This window comes from the organism of the source record quoted next, unplaced genomic scaffold, assembly GCF_019419815.1.
Source record: "Pyrus x bretschneideri cultivar Hongxiangsu unplaced genomic scaffold, Pyrus_bretschneideri_v1 Contig1, whole genome shotgun sequence".
Taxonomy (NCBI): Eukaryota; Viridiplantae; Streptophyta; class Magnoliopsida; order Rosales; family Rosaceae; genus Pyrus; species Pyrus x bretschneideri.
The window spans coordinates 16514290-16539232 of NW_025999390.1; the positions used below are offsets into that span (position 1 = coordinate 16514290).

General features: G+C 38.3%; 4 protein-coding genes and 1 pseudogene across 7 annotated transcripts; 4 read left to right on the top strand and 1 right to left on the bottom strand.

Annotated features, from left to right (window-relative positions):
- Position 1: 1 nt before the first annotated feature.
- On the top strand, positions 2-2313 carry LOC103960851 (transmembrane protein 53). The gene is made up of 4 exons (XM_048589218.1): positions 2-764; positions 867-969; positions 1411-1619; positions 1749-2313. Exons 1-4 carry the CDS (start codon positions 148-150, stop codon positions 2062-2064), a joined length of 1245 nt encoding a protein of 414 aa, XP_048445175.1. The 5' UTR covers positions 2-147; the 3' UTR covers positions 2065-2313.
- Positions 2314-2824: 511 nt separating this feature from the next.
- On the top strand, positions 2825-5088 carry LOC103960850 (phosphopantetheine adenylyltransferase). 2 transcript variants are annotated; one of them, XM_009373345.3, is made up of 6 exons: positions 2825-3139; positions 3221-3292; positions 3466-3525; positions 4120-4202; positions 4441-4510; positions 4630-5088. In XM_009373345.3, the coding sequence occupies exons 1-6, from the start codon at positions 3020-3022 to the stop codon at positions 4735-4737; spliced, it is 513 nt and encodes a 170-aa protein (XP_009371620.2). In that variant the 5' UTR covers positions 2825-3019; the 3' UTR covers positions 4738-5088. The 2 variants fall into 2 exon arrangements, with proteins under 2 accessions (XP_009371620.2, XP_009371619.2); XM_009373344.3 differs by having other exon boundaries at positions 2836-3139; positions 4108-4202.
- A 152-nt stretch (positions 5089-5240) lies between these two features.
- On the top strand, positions 5241-8453 carry LOC103960849 (phosphopantetheine adenylyltransferase). 2 transcript variants are annotated; one of them, XM_048589254.1, is made up of 7 exons: positions 5241-5853; positions 6486-6644; positions 6736-6807; positions 6932-6991; positions 7618-7712; positions 7951-8020; positions 8138-8453. In XM_048589254.1, exons 2-7 carry the CDS (start codon positions 6528-6530, stop codon positions 8240-8242), a joined length of 519 nt encoding a protein of 172 aa, XP_048445211.1. In that variant the 5' UTR covers positions 5241-5853; positions 6486-6527; the 3' UTR covers positions 8243-8453. The 2 variants fall into 2 exon arrangements, with proteins under 2 accessions (XP_048445211.1, XP_048445222.1); XM_048589265.1 differs by having other exon boundaries at positions 6501-6644.
- A 2391-nt stretch (positions 8454-10844) lies between these two features.
- LOC103960872 lies at positions 10845-19408 on the top strand (annotated as a pseudogene).
- A 3479-nt stretch (positions 19409-22887) lies between these two features.
- On the bottom strand, positions 22888-24682 carry LOC103960848 (protein RADIALIS-like 4). Of its 2 annotated transcripts, none has more exons than XM_048589281.1 (2): positions 24193-24682; positions 22888-23090 (listed from the first exon to the last, which is right to left on the bottom strand). In XM_048589281.1, exon 1 carries the CDS (start codon positions 24474-24476, stop codon positions 24228-24230), a length of 249 nt encoding a protein of 82 aa, XP_048445238.1. In that variant the 5' UTR covers positions 24477-24682; the 3' UTR covers positions 22888-23090; positions 24193-24227. The 2 variants fall into 2 exon arrangements, with proteins under 2 accessions (XP_048445238.1, XP_048445234.1); XM_048589277.1 differs by having other exon boundaries at positions 22888-23094; positions 24193-24678.
- Between the last annotated feature and the right edge of the window lie 261 nt (positions 24683-24943).

Consider the following 24943-nt stretch of genomic DNA (forward strand, 5'->3'; position numbering starts at 1 on the left):
AGATCCCGCATGATTATACGGTCTGTCGTTTCTCGTCCTCGGATATACGATGTCGTTTTGTTTGATAATCTCTAGGTGATCACGGTCGTGCGCTCTTCCTCTTCGTCTACAACCCAACTGCTCCAACCGAAAATTTTCATTTGCTCCATGGAAGCTCCGGCGAGAATTCTCAGTCTCAATCGCCAGCTCTTTGCCAGAACGACGCCGTCCACCTTCGCTTTCTCCCCAAAACTCCGTCGGCCCGCAAATTCGTCGCTTATATTTCACACTCTCGCTCCAAACGGCGTCGGCAAAAGAACCCCCTTTTCTCTTTCGCTCGCGCAGTCGCACTCCTCGTTCTGCTTCAATCCGAACCCCTTCAAATCCCTCCCCCTTTCTCTCTCCTCCCAGTCGCCGTTCAGCAGCTTCAACCACTCTCTCTCACCCTCAAACGACGACGTTTCCACCTCGGATCGGGCGTTCCACGGTGACATTGACGGAAATGTGGGTTCTTTCGGGACCCACAGCCGTGAAGTGAGAGTGGTGTTGCTCGGCTGGCTCGGCGCCAAGACGAAGCATCTGAAGAGGTACGTGGAATGGTACAACTCCAGAGGCATTCACGCGGTGACCTTCGTCGTTGCTCCGAGAGAGGTGCTCTGGTTTGATTTGGGCCGCCGGGTCGAAAATCGGGTTTCAGACTTGGCCTGGGAGCTGGCTTCGTGGGTGGAGGATGGCGGAGAAAGGTCTTTGCTTTTTCACACTTTCAGCAATACGGGTTGGTTTGTGTAGGTACTCTTTGTTTGAATGTGATTGCTTTGTGTTCCTGCTTTCATGGGTTGCCAATTTCAGGTTTTCAGAGGTTGCTTATGGCAGTTAGTTTGTTGCAGGTATGGTGCCATTCTTGAAATTCTGCAGAGGAGGCAAGACCTGAGGGAGAAGATTAAAGGGTGTGTGGTTGATTCAGGAGCAGCTGAACCTTTTAATCCTAAGGTTTTTTTGACATGGTTTAATCGGATTTTTAAGTATCAATTGATTGCTGTCGAATAACATAAGAACTGTTTTTTGACATGGTTTAATTGGATGGATTTGTTTGCTTAGATTGAATTTAGGATCTGCTTTTGATTGGATTACCTATTTTTTGGAATCTGAAATGACTTACTGCTTATTAGAATGCAACAAAGCACCCTGCAATGCAAATTCGCTTTGGTTTCTCTGCATTTTGATTGAATCTGCAATGTAATCTGAGGAATGTTTTTGAATCTAATTCGCCAAATATTTCAAATATGTTGGTTTTATATATTTGTTTTTGTTTTATGGTTATACATCAATGTGAGTTCAACTTGAGCTATATGTTACGGATTCAGAAGGGCATCGTTGTGCTTTGCATTTATGGTGCTGTGTGCAAATGATAACCTTCTCTAACCTTAACAGGTGTGGGCATCGGGATTTTCTGCTGCGATTTTGAAAAAACGCAGCTCTTTAACAAGCGCTGCAATTGAGGCTGGAGAATTAAATGAGTCGGAAGATGCAGCAAGCTTGTCAAAGCTGCAAGAAGAGAAGCCTCCACTAGTTGAAGCCGTGGTTTTACTGATATTAGGGAAGCTGTTTTCAGTTCTTCTAAAGTTTCCTGATGTGGATAAGTAAGCAATGCTTGTTTTTGATTTAAGTGCTTGTAAATCATAGATGATATATAACTTGATCTTCAAGAAAATGGGCAGAACTTTGCAATTAAAAGGTAGATGATTGACTTTGGTATTGTTTTCGTGCAGGAGGTTAACGAAGGTAGTTTCTATTCTTTCGGAAAACAGTCCTGATTGCCCACAGCTTTACCTATACAGTACTGCTGATAAAGTCGTTCCACACCAGTCAATTGAGGCGTTCATGGCTGAGCAAAAGAGGAAGGGTAGAATTGTACGGTCCTTCAATTTCGGCACAACACCTCATGTGGATCACTTCAGGAATTTCCCCGACATATACTCTTCAGAGCTCGACAGGTTTCTTGAAAGATTGTTTAACTACAGTCAAGACGATGTAAACTCTGCAAATGCAGATTGTGTAAACCTGCAAATGCAGATTGTTGTGTAGAAGTCATTCTATTTAAACATCGGCTGGTGTGTTGTCTATAGGAACACGTCCGAGGTTATAAAGGTATGTGTTCAGTTCTAATGGAGCAAATGCCAATAATTTTGCAGTCTATTAGTTCACAGCAAAGATCTGCTAGGCTGGAAGGACAGTCTAACATACTGTGTTTAGCTACCGATGGGAAATAGAGAGCTTGTTTAAAGAACTCAAATGTCCTTATTGGAATGAAAGATATCTAATGCTTCTTTTGAACTTTGCAGATCTTACCGGTTCTTCATGCTTGCATTGTTAGAGTAGTAGATATATTTTTTACAACCCGATATTATTATCTACTCAATTTACGAGTAAAATGATCCGATTGGGTCAAGGAGGCATGCGCACTAGCACAAACAACTAATTTAACTCATGTCTACGTAGTAGACTAGAAGTAAATTTGGAATGATGATTCAACCGTTTGCTACCGATTTATTGATGTAAGGTTGGGGCACTATAGATGCCAATAAATGAGCGCTACCGAGGTCATGTTTTCAATTAACTGTTTCTGTAATTATTGTATTCAAATTCTTCTGTAGCTGTTACTTAATACTATGGTTTAGTGATATTTTTTTTACTTGTAAGTGAGAGGTCTTAGATTCGAGCTAAAGTCGAATTTGAACCATATTATTGTTAGCTTATTATAAGACTAAACTCACTTTCTCCCCTTTAGGTAGATAATATCGTTTGTTAAAAAATAAAAATCACCAGCAGCTCAAGGAGCTAAGAACACTGGCCCTACTAACCAAAATTTGAAAACCCGACCCGGCACATACATAGGCAAGATGTCCAGGTTCTTTATGTTCCTAGCCGACAACCAAAAACACCAACGCTTTCAGGCCTTTTCTGAAAAAAAGGATCCTAAAAAATAAGAGATACGGAAAGAGAGACTTTTGCTTCTGCTGTTCGGAGTCGCGCGTAAAAAATGGCGGTTTTGGAGGATTCGCTGGTGAGCTCCAAGCTCTCTCCGCCCAATACATACGGAGCCGTCGTTCTCGGCGGCACCTTCGACCGATTACACAACGGTCATCGCCTGTTTCTCAAGGTATGTTTCTTCATCTTTTCCTTTATATATACTTCTTGCATGTGAATTTTAAGATTAATGGTTTGACGGAAATGGAAGCAGGCGGCGGCGGAGCTGGCAAGGGATCGGATTGTGGTCGGAATTTGCGACGGACCCATGTTGACTAACAAGCAGGTTCTTAGCTTTCATCCATCATTCATTCATATTTTACGAATTTTGTGGATTAATTCGAAGTGGTTTAGTTGGTGTTAGCATTGATTTTCCCGAAAGGCTTTAAAATTTTAACTATTGTCTTGATAAGGTAGATTTCGATGTTAATGTTGCGGTTTATGTTCCGAATATGGCAGTTTGCTGATTTGATACAACCCATTGAGGAAAGGAGCAATAGTGTTGAGAATTACATCAAGGTATTATGCTCCATGAATTTGTTTGTATTGCGATTCAATTGGTGTGTATTGCAAGAAGAGATAGAAATGGTTTGATGACCTTTCGGAAGCATAAAATTTGGAAAGTAGGGAGGATTTCAAATACTCAAAGGAACATACGGTGTTATAGTTCACTTGGAAAAACTTTCTTCTCAATCCTTAATAAAAAAAAGTATCGGAATGTTCTATTTTTATGTTTTTTTAACATTTTATCCAACACAATTAAGAATAAGTTGCAATGCAGCTCATTCTGTTGTAGCTGTTGTTGTGGGTTTGAACAGGTTCATGTGTTTGGCCACCGTATGTATGTCCGTACCGCTTTCATCTCTTTATATCTCAATTTTCAGGGTGACATTTGCTAGTATTTCAATTTTGGTAAAGGTTACAGAAATTAGACTGCGTGGCGGTATTTATGGACCATCAACCCTGCTATCTCAGGAGGATAATGCATTCAATAATTTCTGTGTTGTTTTCCTGCGCCGTTGTTGTGTCGTAGAAAATGCGTAGTTCTCTTATGTTCTATAATGATAATTTCAGTTCTCAGTTTCTTACGAATATTTGCAGTCTATCGAGCAGGGGCTGGTAGTGCAAGTTGAACCTATTACGGACCCCTATGGTCCCTCAATAGTCGATGAGAATTTAGAGGCAATTGTTGTCAGGTTTGTTGCAGATTTACATCTTTTTCTTTTGGTCTTTGCTTCAGTCTTGAGGTCGGTAGGTTTTAAGGACAAATTCATGTGACCATGAATTGTAGATCATCACCCGCTTTAAAATTCAAAACTTGTCTGCCTGCTTTGAATTGGAAAGATTCGGTTTACGTTTAAAATATCGAGTCTCCCTCTTAAAATGTTGATAGAGGTATTTCTTCACTAATTATGTAGATTTAATTTCTGGCAGCAAGGAGACTTTACCGGGGGGACTGTCTGTTAATAAGAAGAGAGTTGACCGAGGTCTCTCACAGCTTAAGGTAGTTGGTTGCTGCAAATTCGATATCTTCCTGACATTAACATATTAAAAGTAGACTATTTTCTATTACTTTGAAAACCTTTGTGGCGGTTAGGCCTCAATTTAGTCTGTTTCGTGCAGATTGAAGTTGTAGATCTAGTGTCCGAAGGATCTAGTGGAGATAAGCTTAGTTCAACATCATTAAGGAAGCTTGAGGCGGAGAAGGCCAAGAACCAACCGCTATCATAAGTTGTTATTTACCGAAAAGTGTACGTGAAACTATGCAAGTGCAATCTGTCCCGTTCGAAGACTGGAGATCGTGCAGTAATCCATAAGTCAATTGAGCTGTTCGTTGCAGAGCGAAGAAGATGAGTGAAATGGTAACGTCCTTCAATTTCGGCTTATCAACGCATGTGGATCACTTCGGGACATTCCCCCAGCATACACTCTTCAAAGTTAGACCGTTTCTTATGTAAAAATCTGCAAATGCAGATTGTGTTGTTTGATTTACTGCTGGTGTTTTATCAATAGGAACATATCTAAGGTTTTAACTGAGTCCTCAGTGCAGTAAATGTCAATAAAATGTCTGCTTTTTTTTTTTTTTGGGTCTCCGTAAAAGTTTCAGAACTCAATGTCCATATCCATATCCATATGTTCTCCCATGACACGGGAAGAGCATAAACAAAGGATCCAAGGCCAGGGGTTCTGTAATGTGCTTACCAAACAAGGTAATGCATTTAATATCGTTTGCTATGTAAGACCCTGATTTTATTATTATTTATAATTAGATATTTATAGAGTGATTTTGTTTACATTTAGAACTCGTGTTTATAAATAGAATCTCTTGTATTTATATAAAGTCGTCTCAGTACTAAGTGGTCCAGCTTGAGAACGGACCGAATCTTTGATGGGCTGATTTTAAACGGGTCAGCGAGGTTGAGTCAACCTGTTTAATATTTTGAATCTGTATACTCTCTCTTTTTATTAGTAGAAAATTTCCAAAGTTGGAATCTCCTTTTAGATAATATATTTTTTATTTTGCAGGATTGAACAGAACCTAGGTCTAATTGGTACTTGAGATGTCACAATTTTTTCTGTTGGTCTTTGTTATTTCCTTTTCTCAAGGTTTCAAATAACCCATTTTTCACCCTACACAATTCTAGATGGTGTGCCTTCAAGGGATATGCATGGCCGAACACCGATACAAATCCAATTGAGACTTTGCCACTTGGTATGTGTCATCTCATCATGTCTGCATTTCTAGCCATGTGACACATCATCTGCCCACTCACCACTTGTTGCCGACTCTGCTCCCATATAAGGGTTTAGGGTAACCTAGAGTCTTGCTATAGCTTCGGGATCCAGGTATTTTTTTCGTGTTCTATTGTATATTTTTACCGTGATTTTTTTGTTTATGATTCAATGTTTACATTCATTCCAACTGTGAATTGGAAATGTTTACTGTTGAAAATGTATTAGCACTCTAAGTCCACACTTCACCTTTATAAATACACAAGGGAAAAAACTGTATTAGTAAAATGGTATTTTTGAAATTGTTCTTGGGTTTTCTTGGTTTGCACATTTGATAACCTTTTGTTGTTGAAAGATGCTCTCTCCTAATCCTCAATAAGGAGCGAGGAAAGTCCTTATTCCTCCCTTTCATCGTGCAAACATCATAACCATAATCGTTTAATCACTTCCTAAGCTGTTTATAACTATTCTGAAGATTGTAGATCTTGTGAATTTGTTTGTTTGACAGTGTTTATATATATATGAGTATGGGCTCAACTGCTCGTTATATTGGTTGGTTATCATGCATGCATCCTTCTGGAAATTTTTTTTTTCAGTTTTCCACTTCTATCTGCTTGTGATTTCGCTTAAACATGCGCAGTTTTGAAACTGGCTCTATATTATCGTAGGTATTTTATTTAACTTCGAACCTAGTCGAAGTGAGACGTGAGGAAAGTAGTGGTGTAAGTGTTGCTGACCCCTTAAAGGTTTTTGCATGCAAGTTATCTTGAGGAGCTGCTGCAGTGAAGATGGCGACTTCTGATGTTACAGCGAATTACAAGCTCTCTCCGCCGAATACATATGGAGCCGTGGTTCTTGGCGGCACCTTCGACCGCTTACACAACGGCCATCGATATTTTCTCAAGGTCTCTTCTCCGTTTTAGTTTGTGTTTTCACTTTTTGGGTTTGTGAATTTTGAGATGATGAAAAATAATGGTGGTGGTGGAATGGAACCAGGCCGCGACGGACTTGGCTAGGGATCGAGTTGTGGTTGGAATTTGCGACGGACCTATGTTGGCCAACAAACAGGTTTATATTAATCATCCTTCAGTTTTTCTGTGATTTCATGTATTTACAGTTTAATTCCAATCTTAATCATAATTTGTTTTCAGTGTGTTTAATGTATCCATTATTTATTTTTTAATTTTGGCAGTTTGCTGAGTTGATACAACCCGTTGAGGAAAGGATGAATAATGTTGAAAATTACCTCAAGGTATGTACTTGGAATTTTTTAATATTTATATTGGATTTAATGTACATGTACTTACAAAAGAGATTTTGGGTTTGATTTAAGTAGAAATTAAGTGTTGAATGAGAAGATATAAACATTTGATGTAGTTAGAGAATATAGTCAAAGAAAAATGCTTATTTACAACAATACATCTGAAATTCAACTCAAGCATTACTTAACCTCTTAAAAACATCAAATCTTTTTACTTAACATCTTAAAACTCAATTTGTGGCTCAGTTGTGCTATGCCGTTAAAGTTTGTCAAAACTGTTTACGTGGCACCGATCTGACCCCCTTGTTAAGAAAAATTTATGTATAGATTTTGAGATTAAGGACAAAGTGAGACATGAGTTGATGAGTTGAATCTTAGCGGAGTTAAGGTAACAACTAGCAATATTTGAGTTTGAAGGAGTTAAACAAGCTCGAGTTGAATTTCAAGGAATGTAATTGTAATTAACCTTTCAACTTTAGTTCACAAAGCTATAAAAGTAAACTCACTACTTTCATGTCTTTAATCTGTTCTCATTTTTTTCAGAAATTTTGTTTTTTGTTTTGTTTAATGTCGTGGAATGACACTCTTAGTCCTCAAATTTTTGCCAAAAATTGCAGTCTATCACGCCGTCGCTTGAAGTGCAAGTTCAACCTATTACGGATCCCTATGGCCCTGCAATAGTTGATGAGAATCTGGAGGCAATTGTTGTCAGGTTCGTTGCAGATTGATCACATCCTTTTCTTTTGATCTGTGTTAACATTTCAATTCGGTTACAATGTCCCCGAGTAGCGGTTTATCGAAAAAAATGTACATGCAACCCTCATCACGCTCGCCTTTGCTACACTCTTGAAGTCTATAAGGCGGCATAATGTGCATTTTCGGGTCTCCGTCTTACTGTTGGCAGGCGTTATTTATTCCCTAGCTAATTTTGTAGATTTGATTTCTGGCAGCAAGGAGACGCTAGACGGCGGACTGTCTGTTAATAAGAAGAGAGCTGAGGAAGGCCTTCCGCAGCTTAAGGTTTGAGTTGGCTGCCGTGAACTTATCATTTTATGATATACTAATCGTAAAAATGTAGACTTCAATTTCTTTGAAAAATATTCTTTTTTAGGCCTTGATTTTTTGGGTATTCTGCAGATTGAAGTTGTAGATCTGTATTCTGGATCCGGCGGAGATAGGCCGAGTTCATCATCGTTGAGGAAGCGTGAGGCGGAGAAGGCCAAGAACTACCAGCCAGCATAATTAAACCAAGTTCTTATTTCTAAAAAAAATAAAACTACTCAAGTCTCACATTAGAAGGCTTGAGGGTGGAAAATGTATTAAATAAAATGTATAAAAGTGTATCTGTGCAGAAAATAGGTCGCACTTCTTCAAGAAGTTGTCGTTCTAGCAATCTTGAGTTATGATCTCCACTTGAGAAATTAATAAAATGCTTTCAGACGAATACTTTGCACTTCTTTCTAGCAATATTAAGTAGAGAAATGATTTCTACCCATTTTTACACGCTCCAGTTTATTTTTTATATTTCAGATTCTAATAGACCAAAATTCGTAGCTATAACTACAAGCAACTTCTTTTGGAGGATGACATCTGACCCAACTGAAGAAGCATAGCAGGTGGTGAAGCATTTGAATTTGCCCATATGATACTCTGCAAAGACCTTTAACTCCCCCATCATAGCAGCTAGTGAAGCATTTGAGGCCATCACAGGAGGGCTAAAGGGTCATGTTTAGCTCTATAGTCTTGCAAAAAATTATTTTCTAATGAACAGTGTCATACTATATTTTATATCATATCCAACTGAGGAGGTCAAAGAGTTATAGACCAAAACATAGTCTTTAGGCAAAAAAATCCATCTCCAACCGAAGGGGCTATTTTTCAGTTTCCTTAATAATTTATTATTTTAATTGAATTAATATGGTTAATTGAACTAAACTACCATATTAAAATAAGGGTTTAGACATATTTTGAGTGCCACTTGTCGCTAAATTAATAAGCATCTGGATTTCTTATCTTTATATAATGAAAAGGATGTGAAATATTGGTAAAGAATTGAAATAAAATGAAGTAAGATAGTATGAAATGGTGAAAATGATGTGAGAAATGTGGTAGAAATGACTTAGGTATTTATAGGAAAAAAATTTCGTCTAAAAAAATCCAGCAATAACATGATGTCAGGTTGCATCTATTTGGGGTGGGTTATAAGACTGGTTGCTCTTGGCCAACCCTTTGGCCGGTTCTCCAATTTTTAGCATGGTGGGGCTCATGAGCCTTTTGGCCGGTACAGAGACGGAAATGTGTGCTCAGAAATGAAATGTTCCAAATGTTTCTGTAAATTCTTGGTCCAATGGCTACTCTCATAACCACGAAAATTAATCATATTTATAACCGCAAATTTATTAACCATTGGAGATCATCCATAACCATGCTCACGGGGTAATAGATTTCCCATCAGTTAAGGGTTATATCTATCTTCGTCAATACAAAAATATATTAGTTCAGTTGACGCACTATAATTTTGTAGCGACTAATTTTGTCATTAAATATTCACCAATTTCTTGTTTGTGAGACTCTTGAAGAGAGAAAATAAACTTGGAACATTTTATGTGAAATGATTTAATGAACGGATCTTGTAGGGTATAATTATTAAAGTATTGAATATAAAGCATTGATGATGTTGGCTAATCTTCTATATCTCTCATAAGTATCATTGAATTCTCATTGATTTTGATTCAAAACTTTGAACTTTCTCACAAAATGAAACTTCCAGAATGCAACTTTTGTATTCCCAAGATAAAGGGTTCCACGAATAATGAATATAAATAATATATATATATATATATATTACTATTATATTTTATACAAATTATGTTACATACAATATAATATTCGGGTCGTATTTGGTGACAAATATATGGATCGGAAACTCTTATACCATATCCAAAACCATAACAGAATGATATTCATAGTTTTTCATCATATTCAAAATATACCCGATTTTTATCTCCAAATCTATTTCATTCGGACGGATATCTACTGTTATCGGGTTTAATGGTTTGAATTGCCACCCCATCATTTGGTATCACTAATTCATGTGTTACAATGATGTAGACGACATGATTGATCATGGACCTAGGTTACAATATCAATAAAATATATGTGTCAAACATGAGTTCATTGTAATAACATATAGCAATGTTATTACACTGAAAAATTGCTTATGGCAAATAATTAAGAGAGTAATTAACTTGTCTATCGCATCAGTGCCTCAAGTTAATCACATTGTATGCAGTGCCACGTGAGCTATTTACGACTGCATGAGAGAATTCAAATGTTTAATTTATAAAAATGACACATAATGGTAAGTGATTGACTTAAACAAACGTGACATGTCATGTGCATGCCCGTGAGTCTCCCTCGTCAAGAACCCTTTAGCAGTACCATTACCATATTCATTAAGCTATGCCTTTCCCTTAACAGTAAAGATTGGCACTGCATTTAGGGTTTTGGTCGGCGTACACTGTACATGTATTAAAAAAAAAAAACTGTTCCTGTCAAAATACATCCTTTATCCATTTTACAAATCTGAAGTTTCTGAGATCTGAAATCTTGTCCCTAGTTTTAGCAATCCCAACCTTAAAGTCAGTCAAGGACAATCCGAGTCCCTTTCAGAATTTTGCTTACAAGGTTTCATGTCCAGCACAATGCCTACCTAATTATTAGTTAATTGAGCCAGAAGCCCCTTAACAAACTTAAAAAAACAAATGCAAATTTTGCCTCAACACATTCATATAAATATTTGGCACCTTAGTCTCCATGCCTCAGTGCCTCTTCACATAAACATTTAAGAAGCTGTGATCAAACGAGAGAATCGAAATGGCTAGCAGCTGCCTCCGGAAAAGATTTCTATGCGCGTTCATTTTTGTTTTTTGCGGTTTTCTTGGCTTAATCACTTCTCCAGCTGAAGCTGCTATAAAGAAATACCAGTTTGATGTGAGTTGTTTCCATGCATTACAAGAAACAAAGAAAAAAACAAAGAAGAAAAAGTATTACTCCGTGCATTGTTTTTGATTCAATAAATTAAATCCTCATCTCTGTGCTTTTACAGGTTCAAGTAAAGAAAGTGAGCAGATTGTGCCATTCAAAACCGATTGTTACTGTAAATGGCGGATTTCCGGGGCCTACGATCTATGTCCAGGAAGGTGACAGACTTCAAATCAATGTCACAAACCATGCTCAATACAATATGTCAATTCACTGGTAAGAATTAACCTATACTAACCACCCATTTTTTTTTATCACAACCTTTTTTCGTATCAAAGTACTAATTACCGGTTCTCCAAGAAAAATATGTTGATTTAGCAGAAACATTTAGAGGGTTTAATTTGATCTTTTCTTTGCAGGCATGGATTGAAGCAGTACCGAAATGGTTGGGCAGATGGACCAACTTATGTGACCCAATGTCCGATCCAAACCGGAAGTAGCTACACATACGTCTTCAATGTGACAGGGCAAAGAGGAACTTTGTGGTGGCATGCACATATTCTTTGGCTAAGGGCTACTGTCTATGGAGCAATTGTGATCATGCCTAAACAAGGAACTTCATTCCCATTCCCACAGCCGTATAGGGAAACTGAGATTTTACTTGGAGAATGGTGGAATGTGGATGTGGAAACCTTTGTCAACAAGGCAACCAGATTGGGATTGCCACCAAACTCCTCAGATGCTCACACCATCAATGGAAAGCCAGGGCCACTGTTTCCTTGCTCTGAGAAACGTAAGCAAGCCTACTTTTAAAAACTACACCAAGACTAAACCTAATCTCTAAGCTTGAAATGACGATTTTACAACTAAAATGTTCAACCGTTTCAATAAATGGAATCATAATTGAAGAGTATAAGTGAGGTTTTCTCAGCATATCCTGTCTTTAAAAAGGACAGAACGTTCTGTACATAGTCGAAATGCTAAAATTAAACCCTATAAAGCCAAAATGTTTAACTCCAAACCCCAAAAAAAAAAAAAAAATTTATAAACACAATCACACTTTCAGCTTCAACATAAGCACAATTGAAAAAAATTGTAATTTAATTTTGTTCCATTTTCTTTGGTTTAGATACTTTTGCAATGGAGGTTGAGCAAGGGAAGACCTATCTCCTCAGAATCATCAACGCTGCTCTCAATGACGAACTTTTCTTCGGCATTGCTGGACAGAACTTGATAGTGGTGGAGGTCGATGCAGTTTACACCAAACCCTTCACTACTCAAGCCATACTAATTGCACTAGGCCAGACCACAAACGTTTTGGTCAAAGCCAATCAAGCTCCAGGCAGATACTGCTGAATTGTAATCTTGTCTTGGCCCAAAGATAATTGATCCGGCCCATACACAAAGAAAGATCCATGCACATGCTAGAGAATTCTAGCAAAGTTCAAGTTGGTGGAAGAGTCTAGAAGAATGGTGAGGATTCCACCAACATACAAGATTAGTGTAGATAATTCTAGCTTAGGAAGGTAGTGGAATTATCTAGATATCTCTAGCATAATGTTTTCATGCTTCTCCAAGGTTCCATCCATGCCTATAAAAGGAGAAGGCATCCACACCATTTGGAACAACCAAGAGAGCAAGTAGCAAGAAGTGAGAGTGTCAAGTAAGAAGTAAGAAGAAGCAACAAAGCTTCTAAGCGTGTTTGAGTGTTTCCTTTTGTACTAAGTTTGTGAGTGAATAAAAACCTTGTGTAATACTTTGAGAATTCTTTCTTTCTCTTGCCTATCAATTCCGTTGCGTTACATTTTTCTTTGTGAGATAAACCTCTCCAAGTAGTGAAGCATTTTTAAACCCCCAACAAAGTGGTACCAGAGCTATGGCTAGCAATGCTATGGCAGCCTTCCAAGTTCCAGTGCTCGACAGCAACAACTTCGATAATTGGAGTATCAAAATGAAGGCCCTTTTGGGTGCACACGATGTCTGGGAAGTCGTGGAGAAAGGCTACACTGAGCCAGAAGATGAAGCTACTCTGTCTCAACCCCAGAAGGAGAGTTTGAAAGATTCAAGAAAGAGAGACAAGAAGGCTCTCTACCTCATCTACCAAGCATTAGATGACAATGGCTTTGAGAAGGTCTCGAGTGCAACCTCTGCCAAGCAAGCATGGGAGAAGCTTCAAACCTCTTACAAAGGAGCCGAACAAGTGAAAAAGGTTCGTCTTCAAGTATTAAGAGGTGAGTTCGAATCTCTACAAATGAAAGGGTCTGAATCAATCTCTGATTATTTCTCAAGAGTCTTAGCCGTTTCCAATCAATTAAAAAGAAACGGAGAAAAGTTAGAAGATGTTAGAATTATGGAGAAGATACTACGCTCGTTGGACCCCAAGTTCGAGCACATTGTCGTGACGATTGAAGAAACTAAAAACTTGGAAGAAATTAGTATAGAGCAATTAATGGGTTCGCTACAAGCATATGAAGAGAAACATAAGAAGAGGCAAGGGAATGATGAGCAGCTCCTTAAGACGCATATCCAGCCAAAGAAGAAAGAAGAAAGCTTCAACAACGAGAGAAGCCAATACGGAAGAAGTCGTGGTCGAGGTCGCGGACATGGACATGGGCGTGGATGTGGTTGGAACTTAAACAACCATAGCAACTACGAAAGAGGAGAAAGCTCAACAAAAGGTCGCGGAAGAGGACGCTCAAACTCGAGGTATGAAAAATCTCATGTTCAATGCTATAATTGTCAAAAGTTTGGGCATTATGCTTGGGAATGTAGATCTCCAAACAACAGACTTGATGGGAAGGTCAATTATGTGAAAGAAGAGCAAGAAGAGAATGGCGTTGTGCTACTAGCATGCAAGAACAATGATGGAGACCAAGACTATACATGGTACCTTGACACCGGCGCTAGCAACCACATGTGCGGAAGAAGAAGCATCTTCGTAGAGCTCAATGAATCAGTGAGTGGCAACGTTTCTTTTGGAGATGAATCCAAAATACCCGTAAAAGGAAAAGGTAACATCCTTATTCCCTTGGAAAATGGTGGTCACCAATTAATTTCAAATGTCTACTACGTGCCCAATATGAAAAGCAACATTTTGAGTTTGGGTCAACTCTTAGAAAAAGGTTATGATTTTCATACGAAAAATTATATCCTTTTTCTTAGAGATGACAAAGGAAGATTAATTGCCAAGGCGAAAATGTCAAAGAATATGATGTTTCCCATGAACATTCAAAACGATGTTGCAAAGTGTCTCAAGATATGTTACAAAGACATATCTTGGCTTTGGCATCTTCATTTTGGGCATCTTAACTTTGGGGGACTGGAGTTATTATCCAAGAAGGAGATGGTGAGAGGCTTACCGTGTATCAACCACCCTGATCAAGTTTGCGAAGGATGTTTACTTGGGAAACAGTTCAGGAAAAGCTTTCCAAAGGAGTCGACCACAAGAGCCCAGAAGCCACTTGAGCTCATTCACACCGATGTGTGCGGTCCAATAAAACCAAGCTCTTTGGGTAAAAATAATTATTTCCTTCTCTTCATTGATGATTTTTCAAGAAAAACCTGGGTGTATTTCTTGAAGCAGAAATCAGAAGTCTTTGGAGCATTCAAGAAGTTCAAAGCCACTGTAGAAAAGGAGAGTGGTTGCAAGATCAAAGCCATGAGATCTGATCGAGGAGGAGAATTCACTTCGAAGGAATTTCAAGAGTTTTGTGAAGCAAATGGAATTCGTCGACCTTTGACAGTTCCAAGATCCCCTTAACAAAATGGAGTGGCGGAAAGAAAAAATCGAACCATCCTCGACATGGCTCGAAGCATGCTCAAAAGCAAGAAATTGCCTAAGGAATTGTGGGCAGAAGCTGTAGCATGTGCTGTCTACCTATCCAATCGGTCTCCAACAAGGAGTGTGTGGGGAAAAACTCCGCAAGAAGCATGGAGTAGAAGAAAACCAGGTATTTCTCATCTAAGAGTTTTTGGAAGCATAGCCCATGTACATGTACCAGACGAGAGGAAAACCAAACTCGACGACAAAAGTGAGAAGTTCATCTTCATCGGCTATGACACTAATTCAAAAGGCTATAAGCTGTATAATCCAAACAATGGGAAAACGGTGATCAGTCGAGACGTGATGTTCGATGAAGAAGGAGAATGGGATTTTAGCCCGCATGCAGGTGATCTTCACTTCTTTCCTCAATTTGAAGAAGAGAATGAACAAGGGATGATGGACCAAGCAAGAGAGGTTTAACAAGAATCCACTACTCCACTTGCTTCACCAACATCAACCAATCATGGTAATTCATCAGCATCAGCATTGTCAAGTGGGAGTCTAAATGAAAGAAAAGTACCACGCACAAGAAGTATACAAGATCTTTATGAGGTAGCTGAAAGACTTGATAATCCTACACTTTTTTGTCTCTTTGCTGATTGTGAACCAGTCGACTTCCAAGAAGCAGTGCAAGATACTAAGTGGAGGAAAGCAATGGATGAAGAAATTGAAGCAATCCAGAAGAATGATACATGGGAACTCGCTATTCTTCCGAAAGGACACAAAGCCATCGGAGTCAAGTGGGTGTACAAAACAAAGAAAAATGCCAATGGAAAGGTCGAAAGATACAAGGCAAGACTAGTGGCGAAAGACTATAGTCAAAGAGCCGGAATCGACTATGATGAGGTATTCACACCCGTTGCTCGGTTGGAAACTATACGATTACTAATTTCTTTGGCAGCTCAAAACAGTTGGAAGATTCAACAAATGGATGTGAAGTCCGCCTTCCTAAATGGAGTCCTTGAAGAAGAAGTCTACATTCAGCAACCGTCAGGCTATGAGATCAAAGGGTATGAAGACAAAGTTCCGAAGCTGAAGAAAGCCCTCTATGGGTTAAAACAAGCGCCACGAGCATGGAATAGTCGCATCGACAAGTACTTTCAAGAAAACAGCTTCATCAAGTGCCCTCATGAACATGCTCTCTACGTCAAAGTCAAAGATGGAGATATTTTGATTGTGTGCTTATATGTGGATGATCTAATCTTCACCGGGAGTAATCCAAGCATGTTTGAAGAGTTCAAGAGAGTGATGACCAAAGAATTTGAGATGACCGACATCGGGTTGATGGCATATTACCTAGGCATTGAAGTCAAGCAGAACGAAGAAGGAATTTTCATTTCCCAAGAAAGCTACACAAAGGAGATACTGAAAAAGTTCAAAATGGACTACTGCAAGCCCGTGAGCACGCCAATGGAGTGCGGAGTCAAACTAACCAAGTATGACAAAGGAGAAAGCGTAGATCCAACATTTTTCAAAAGTCTAGTTGGAAGCTTGCGCTACTTGACTTGCACAAGACCAGATATTCTCTATGCTGTCGGATTAATCAGTCGCCACATGGAGAATCCCACAACTACACATTTGAAAACGGCCAAAAGAATTCTTCGATACCTCAAAGGTACTGTTAACTTTGGCTTGTTTTATTCAAGTTCTGATAACTACAAACTTGCTGGATATAGCGACAGTGATTGGGCAGGAGATTCCGACGATAGAAAAAGCACTACTGGATTTGTGTTTTCATGGGAGACACTGCATTCACATGGATGTCGAAGAAGCAACCGATTGTCACTCTCTCTACCTGCGAAGCTGAATATGTAGCTGCTACTTCATGTGTCTGCCATGCAATCTGGCTGAGAAACTTGCTGAAAGAATTAAGAATGCGACAAGAAGAGCCAACAAAGATCTATGTCGACAGCAAGTCTGCAGTAGCTCTAGCAAAGAATCCAGTATTCCATGACAGGAGCAAACACATAGATACCCGTTATCATTTCTTAAGAGAATGCATTGCAAGAAAGGATGTGCAAGTGGAATACGTGAAGTCTCAAGACCAAGTTGCCGACATATTCACCAAGCCACTTAAACAAGAAGACTTTGTCAGACTAAGAAACTCAATTGGCGTTACAAGACAAGATTAAGGGAGGATGTTGAATTGTAATCTTGTCTTGGCCCAAAGATAATTGATCCGGCCCATACACAAAGAAAGATCCATGCACATGCTAGAGAATTCTAGCAAAGTTCAAGTTGGTGGAAGAGTCTAGAAGAATGGTGAGGATTCCACCAACATACAAGATTAGTGTAGATAATTCTAGCTTAGGAAGGTAGTGGAATTATCTAGATATCTCTAGCATAATGTTTTCATGCTTCTCCAAGGTTCCATCCATGCCTATAAAAGGAGAAGGCATCCACACCATTTGGAACAACCAAGAGAGCAAGTAGCAAGAAGTGAGAGTGTCAAGTAAGAAGTAAGAAGAAGCAACAAAGCTTCTAAGAGTGTTTGAGTGTTTCCTTTTGTACTAAGTTTGTGAGTGAATAAAAACCTTGTGTAATACTTTGAGAATTCTTTCTTTCTCTTGCCTATCAATTCCGCTGCGTTACATTTTTCTTTGTGAGATAAACCTCTCCAAGTAGTGAAGCATTTTTAAACCCCCAACAGATACTTCATGGCTGCTAGGCCTTTCATGGATGCTCCAGTTCCCGTAGACAACAAGACAGCCACTGCCATTCTCCAATACCGAGGAGTTCTGAACACCATCCTGCCAAGCCTTCCTCAATTGCCTAACCCTAACGACACGTCCTTCGCTTTAAGCTACAACAAGAAGCTCAGAAGCCTAAACACTCCAAACTTTCCGGCCAATGTGCCTCTCAAAGTCGACCGGAAACTCTTCTACACCATTGGTTTTGGGAAAGAATCGTGCCCTAGTTGCATCAACGAAACAAGATTTGTTGCTTCCTTGAACAACATCTCTTTCGAAATGCCTCACGTCGGTCTTCTTCAAGCACATTACTTCAATCTCAAAGGGGTGTTCAAAACCTGACTTCCCCGATAGGCCTTCAACTCCTTTCAACTACACTGGTGCACCACTCACAGCCAATCTTGGGACATCAACTGGAACTAGACTGAGCAAGATTGCCTTCAATTTGACCGTTGAGCTTGTTTTGCAAGACACAAATCTCCTAACAGTGGAGTCGCATCCGTTCCATCTCCACGGATACAACTTCTTTGTTGTTGGAACTGGGATTGGGAACTTTGATCCTGCCAAGGACCCTGCTAAGTACAACTTAGTTGATCCTGTTGAGAGAAATACAGTCGGTGTTCCCACATGTGGTTGGACTGCCATTCGGTTTAGAGCTGATAATCCAGGTACAATAATAGCAAACTTCAATTTACATGTACCACAGGACATATAGACTTGTTGGTTATTTACTACTATAAGCTTTGGTTCATTTGTATGAATTTTTAGGTGTTTGGTTCATGCACTGTCATTTGGAGTTTCATACCGGGTGGGGATTGAAGATGGCGTTTGTTGTAGAAGATGGACCGGGATCAGATCTATCGGTCCTGCCTCCACCTAAGGATCTTCCACCGTGCTGATGACGCTTGGACCGGGTTCAGATCAAACTGGTGACATTGGTGTACCACCTACTTACACTTTTTTGCCAAAGTTGCAGAAGTTTCTTCAGAGTTGCAAACAATTATCAATTTACGAAAATCAATTTGTGCGATACTGATGAAAATGCAACAAATTACACCGTACTATGTAACAATTGTTTTCTTTCATTATATATTGTCAAAATGATACTATTGTTTTCTTTCATTAATATTTTTAAAATGATACTAGAATCATTTATACTAGTCTCTTGCCACACGCTTACGCCGATTGCAATTAAAATCTTGGTTATTATTTTACTTTTTTTAATTGTACTTTTTTTGGTCAACTTTTTTAATTGTACTTATTTTAGATATTATTTTTTTTATTAAAATATATTTTAAAATAATGAATTTTTTTTTTTGTTTTTGTTTTGTGATTTTATTATTTTTTGAAATCCTGAAGGTAGAAGGATAATTTGGGTATTAGAACGCTTCGCCCTCTTTATCTTCTCTTTTTATATACTAGTAACTAGCAGAGATACACCCACATAGTGTGCGAACAATTTCTTTTTATTTATTTATTTTATTATGAAGTGTGATTAATTTTTAAAATTAAAACAAAAAAAAGTTTACGAATTGGGATAATAAGCCTTTTTTCTATTATTTAGTTTTATTCTAAATTTTTAAATAGAGCATGCTATACTAACTTGGCAGTGAGGTTGCTGTAAAAAAAAAAAAAAAAAAAAAGAAAAATTTACATTCATATAATTACTAAATTGCCCATATGAGTTAAAATAGTAATTTCATATAATCTTGGTTGACAACCACGATTCTATTAATAAATAGTTTAGATATAGATAAACAATAAAATGTGCCCACTACATGGGATTCTTTTAGTTTTCATAATTCTTAATTAATTTATTTTAACTCAATATTGACACACCCTAACCCGAAAAGTCCACCTGGACTCCAAATCAAGTTATGCTAGCCGACAACAGAAGGGTAACGAAGCCATAAAGTGAAGTGATGTGGAAAATGTGAATAAATTTAAACCTAAAAGTGCCTAAATATAAGAGTGCGCTTGTGAGCGGAAATGAACCTATTTCACACGTATAGTATGAAAGTAATTACTGTAGCTTGCAATATCTCAAGAATTTAATACGTCACAATATATTTTGTAAAGAACCATCTAACGCTCGACAATCACATAATCTCACATAAACAAATGTATTATATTGAGTGCTCATCGACATATGCTGACACATGAGTTCATGCAGAGGTATTCTGACATGAACATGATTGGGTGTAATAATGATTTACGCTCTAGTACTACAATCACGTGAAGATGGGTGCTATGCGCAGCACATCCGAGTCCTAATTGCCTATAACAATCTAGGACAAGACTTCACTTACAATGGATCCAAAGCGAGCATACGGTGTGATGTGCACATACACGTGAAAGACTAGCCCTGGCCCTGGCCGAGTACTAACACTGGTGCAACAACGATGAACAGATAATGTAAATATGATCATGCCACAGTAATTCAACAATTCTAGTCAATATAATACCATTCATGGTCATAAATATAATTAAGGCATCCCCTTATAGTAATCTTACATGTGCATCCCGTAGAATTATTTCATAATTTCTCAACAATAAGACATTTCTTATAAACGTTAATTTAATTATGGCAATCATGTAGAAAATTCATTAATACACACACACACACACACACACACACACATGCCTTTTAAGGGAAGAGATCCCCATTTAAAAAACACAAAAAAAAAAATAGGGACACCCTCTTGACTATTAGATTTGACTTTAATGAAATTCTGTGGCTAAGATTAAATCACAGGCCACAGAATCTCAACCACAAGATTTCATTAAAGCCAAATCTACAATTAAGAGGATGTCCCCATTTTTTTTGAAAAATAGGGATCCCTTTCCTTAAAGGCTTCCTATATATATACGGAAACTAACCAATATATATATATATACTACATAAAAGAAAAGACCCACTCATAAGTCATGTTGTCGAGTCGAACTCGCTTCACAGGCATCGAAGATCTTTGTGATGCTTTTCACCTAGAAGCAAGACCATTTACGGAAATATAACGTATTAACGTAATTACGCATTTTCGTACAAAGTACGGCTAATAAAGGAACTATTTTAAAATGATCGAATTTTGAAAAATGGATGACGGATTCAGATTTGGCACGTCGAGAAACCTAAGGAGGGTCATCGGGTTCCTCCATGCTCCACCGCACGTGCCCCCACAAGACTGCGGCCCGGAAGGCCACGCTCCACCACACGCGCCTAGTTGGGTCGCTGAAAAGTTCACCAAAAAAGTTGTCTCTACAGTCTCAAACAAGCTCCAAGGGGATGGTTTCAATGTTTTTTCCAACCACCTTAAACATCTCGGTTTTGTGGCTTCTCAGGAAAATTCATCACTCTTTGTTTACTGCCATGGTTAGTTCGAATTTATTTACTAATCTATGTTGACGAAGTTCTTATCACAGACAATAACATCCAGTGCATTAACACTTTGATCAAAGACATGGGCACATCTTTCTCCATGAAGGATCTTGGTCCTTTGAATTATTTTCTAGGCATAGAGGTTCACCGTTCTAGCAATGGGGTTCATTTATCACAGTCCAAGTACATCATGGACTTGCTGAAATGGACAAATATGATTGATTGCAAGCTCGTTTCCACACCTGCAATTAGTGGCAAATGGCTGAGTCTTTACGATGGCAAGCCATTGTCTGACATCAATGAATTCTGAAGCATGGTATGTGCTCTTCCATATCTCACATTCACAAGTCCAGATATTGCATTCTCTGTTAACCAGGTTTTCCAATTCATGCACAAACCTACCACTACAAACTGGATTATTGTCAAGAAAATTCTACGTTATTTAAAATCCACACCTAATCATGGTCTTGTGTATAAACCTGGCCCTCTCACTCTTATTGCCTTTGCTGATTCTGATTATGTTGGAGACCCCGATGATCTCATATCAACATGACGATGTTGCATTTTTCTTGGTTCTAATCTTGTGCCCTGGAGTTCCAAGAAACAAAAAGGTGTTTCTTGTTCTAGCATTGAGTCCAAGTATCGTCAACTTGCCATTACTGCTGCCACAATTTCATGGTTTTGAAAGTTATTCCATGACCTTCATCTCTAGCTTACTCCTCCAAAGATGTGGTGTGACAATATTTCTATGATCTCCATCAACCCAATTTTCCATGCTCGGACACGCCATGTTGAAGTGGACTACCATCGTATTCGAGAGAAGGTAACTCGATGTGAAATCCAAGTGGGCTACGTAGCTACCCAAGATCAAGTTGCAGATTTTTTAACAAAAGGTCTATCCACTTATCGGTTCAACTATCTTTTGTCCAAGCTTCCCGTTCGCCGGCGATCGCTCAACTTGCGGGGGTGTGATAAACCAAGTTTGAAATCCAAGCTTCCCGCACAAAACTCCCTGAAGATCACAATGGAATCAGTCAATAGGAAGGCGTAGCTACAACTTCTCAACAGTCCAATCCTTTGGCTGTTAAATGATTTTGAATTCAAATAGATTATTTGTTAATTGTGTTATCTGTAAATTATCTTTGGTTTGTTTTGAAGAGTTTGTTCTTCACTCAAACTCTCTATCTGTAATCACTATAAAAACATTAATACAATACACTCAAACTATCGAGCACAATTCTTATACTGAATACTCTCTTCTACAAGTATGTGGTTGATTTTCAACCATAGATCATGAGTAGTAGAGATTAAATTAGAAAAAAAAGATGATCGTTAAGGTCAGTCACATGTGGATGTGTAGTAAATTCTCAACTGTAGATGTATATGAGTTTGCACATCGAAGTCCATACACATCAATGGCCATGGATTCAATTGCGCGCCCACTAACCCTAGCATTCTCCTCCTAAGAATTTTTAGATTCTCCTCGTGGCCGTCTTTCTTGATTGAATATTTTAGTCCAGAATCAATTAGGTCAGCCATCATATTGTTCGGAACTTTTAACTTTTTTGATTCCATCAATATTTTAAAAGAGATCACTATCTTTTAATTAACATTATATGTTGATGCTGATGATGTAATTATGCCAATAGTCATATCTTATGTTCCTTTTCAAACTCGCATCGGTTTGCATGGTTTGATTGCCGTATTGCTCAAGTTTTTTGTACCATGCAGTGTAAACATACTGTTTGGAGCACGGATCTCATTTTCATCCTAAAGGACGAAAGTATCTGTCTTGTAACTGGTTGTGTAATATTTGCATTTAAAGTATTTATTGCGAACTATAACAGCAAAGGGACATACAACCGTGTAGATTCTCGCCTAAGGATGGGGAATTCAAGCTGGACAACAATGGGGAAGGGATGAGATTGGGAAAGGGATAAGACTATCCCATCTGTCTCCCCATTTATAGATAACCAGATTATAAAACGAATATGCTTTTTGCAAACGTCATATATAATTGTACGTAGTAGTATTGAATTTCATAGACCCAATAGATTATACTTCGTACACTGATCGAAATCCACATCAATGGTTAATTTAGCTGCATAAAACCCAACTGCTTTCTTTACATACATACATACACATTTGCATCTGCTAATGTTTACAACTTTGCTCCTTGAACTTCATGGAAACGCTAGATAGCACAAACTTCAAGAGCTTGCTTGGTGGAAGAATAGAGAAACAGAAAGTTTTAGTATGCAGAGAAAACTTAAACGGTCTGCAAAAACTGTGAACAATGCAGCATTGTTTAAATGCAAGACTTTCATATCTAATGTGGAATACTTTCAGCATGCCTTTTCGCGTATATGATCTCTTCATGTTAACACGTGAGACTATTAGGCCTAACACGTGAATAATGCTTTGTATCATGTTAGAACGCTTGCGTACACCCCGTATCCAAAAGAAATCATAAAATATTGAGTTGGGTTTGCTAGAGAATCCTCATGAGGCCAATGTATCTCACATTGCATTTGTTTCAAGTGGTGAGTATTAGGTCCATATAGGACGAAATGGCATATGAGGGGTGGGATTAGATCACATGTGGGCATTTCTTTGTCCTAGAGAGAGGATAAGAGGTTGAATACAGTGTGGTCACGTATTTCCATTTTGCATTAAATACTACATTATATAATGATAAGTAGTTAATTGAGTATATAATATAAGGGTAATGCTAGGAAGACTAAATTTGTTGACAAAATTTTAGAAATTAAAGGATATGGAAGTTGATGATTGATTTATTATTTAAGCGTTGATAAACATGCTCATTCCTATTGTTAACACATCATTTAGTTTGCAAATTTTATCTTCCTAACATTATCCTTAAAATAAATATATAAGTTGCAGAAACTGATGTCCACACACTGAAGTAGCCCTTCACAAGTACTTCTCAGTTTCACTTTCCCCGACTTTTCTATTATCCCCACAAAAGAAGTTTTTGGGGGATTATGAAATGATTGGAGGCAGTATTAGATACACACAACTAACCTATCTCAAAAATGGTGATGCCCACCTTGTTCATGCTAACTGGAAACTACCAGCATTCTCTGATTAGATTCAAAAGTCATGGTACAACATCTCAAAAGTCATGGTATTTGCTCTTCCTTTCTCTCTCCTAATGTGATTCGCTCTTCATATAGTATAACATCATCTAAATTCAATTCAGTATTGGTACCAAATTACCAATGAAGATGATTTGGTAAAGTAAAATGCTTTAAAGAAAAATATGAACAAAAGTAGAAGGGGAACTATGAATTAGTACCTTTGTCATTCAAACTCCAAAGAGAAGACTTAATATTATTCCCCTCTATAATCAGGAAACGGAACTCTGCCAGACTCAATGTGTTTGACATCTTCAATGAGGATCTCATAGTGCCTCTTCACCTCCTCAGCAGACTTCCCACCGACCGCTCTTGCAACCTTCTGCCAGCGGTCAGGGGTGTCCTTGTCGTGCAAAGCCAGGGCCTTTTCAAACTCTTTGTTTTGCTTAGGAGTCCAGGAGGAGCTAGAGCTTCTCGAGGAAGTGAGTGAGTTGGATGCCATCATAAGCACTTCTAAAAAAACAAAACCTAAAAACACTTCTTAAGAAAGGAAAGGAAGGGCTGTGTTTATCTCAGTCAAGGAAGACTAAGGTCGAGGAATGGCTTGAGAAATAGATAAGCAAATAAGCTCCTTATAAGCAGGAGGAGAAGCATAAAAAAAGAGTGGTGGGGTTAAGCCAGTTGGCCGAATATATCATCAAAAAGGGCGTAATTTGAAGTGACTTGTTCCCTCAAGAGCCACAAAATGAAGATGCAAATGGTAGAAGAGAATCCAGTACGAAAGGGCTGGCCCTTTATTTATTTAGTTTTTTTCCTTCTACCATAACTATATTCCTTGATCGATTGACCACCAAGTTGGACCTCCTTTTGTTGCAATTACCCTTCTTAATTATGCAGTGTTGGTAACTTTGCAGCAACTGAAAACACATAATGTATCAATACTTGCTTGGCTGGCATAAACAACTAAACAGG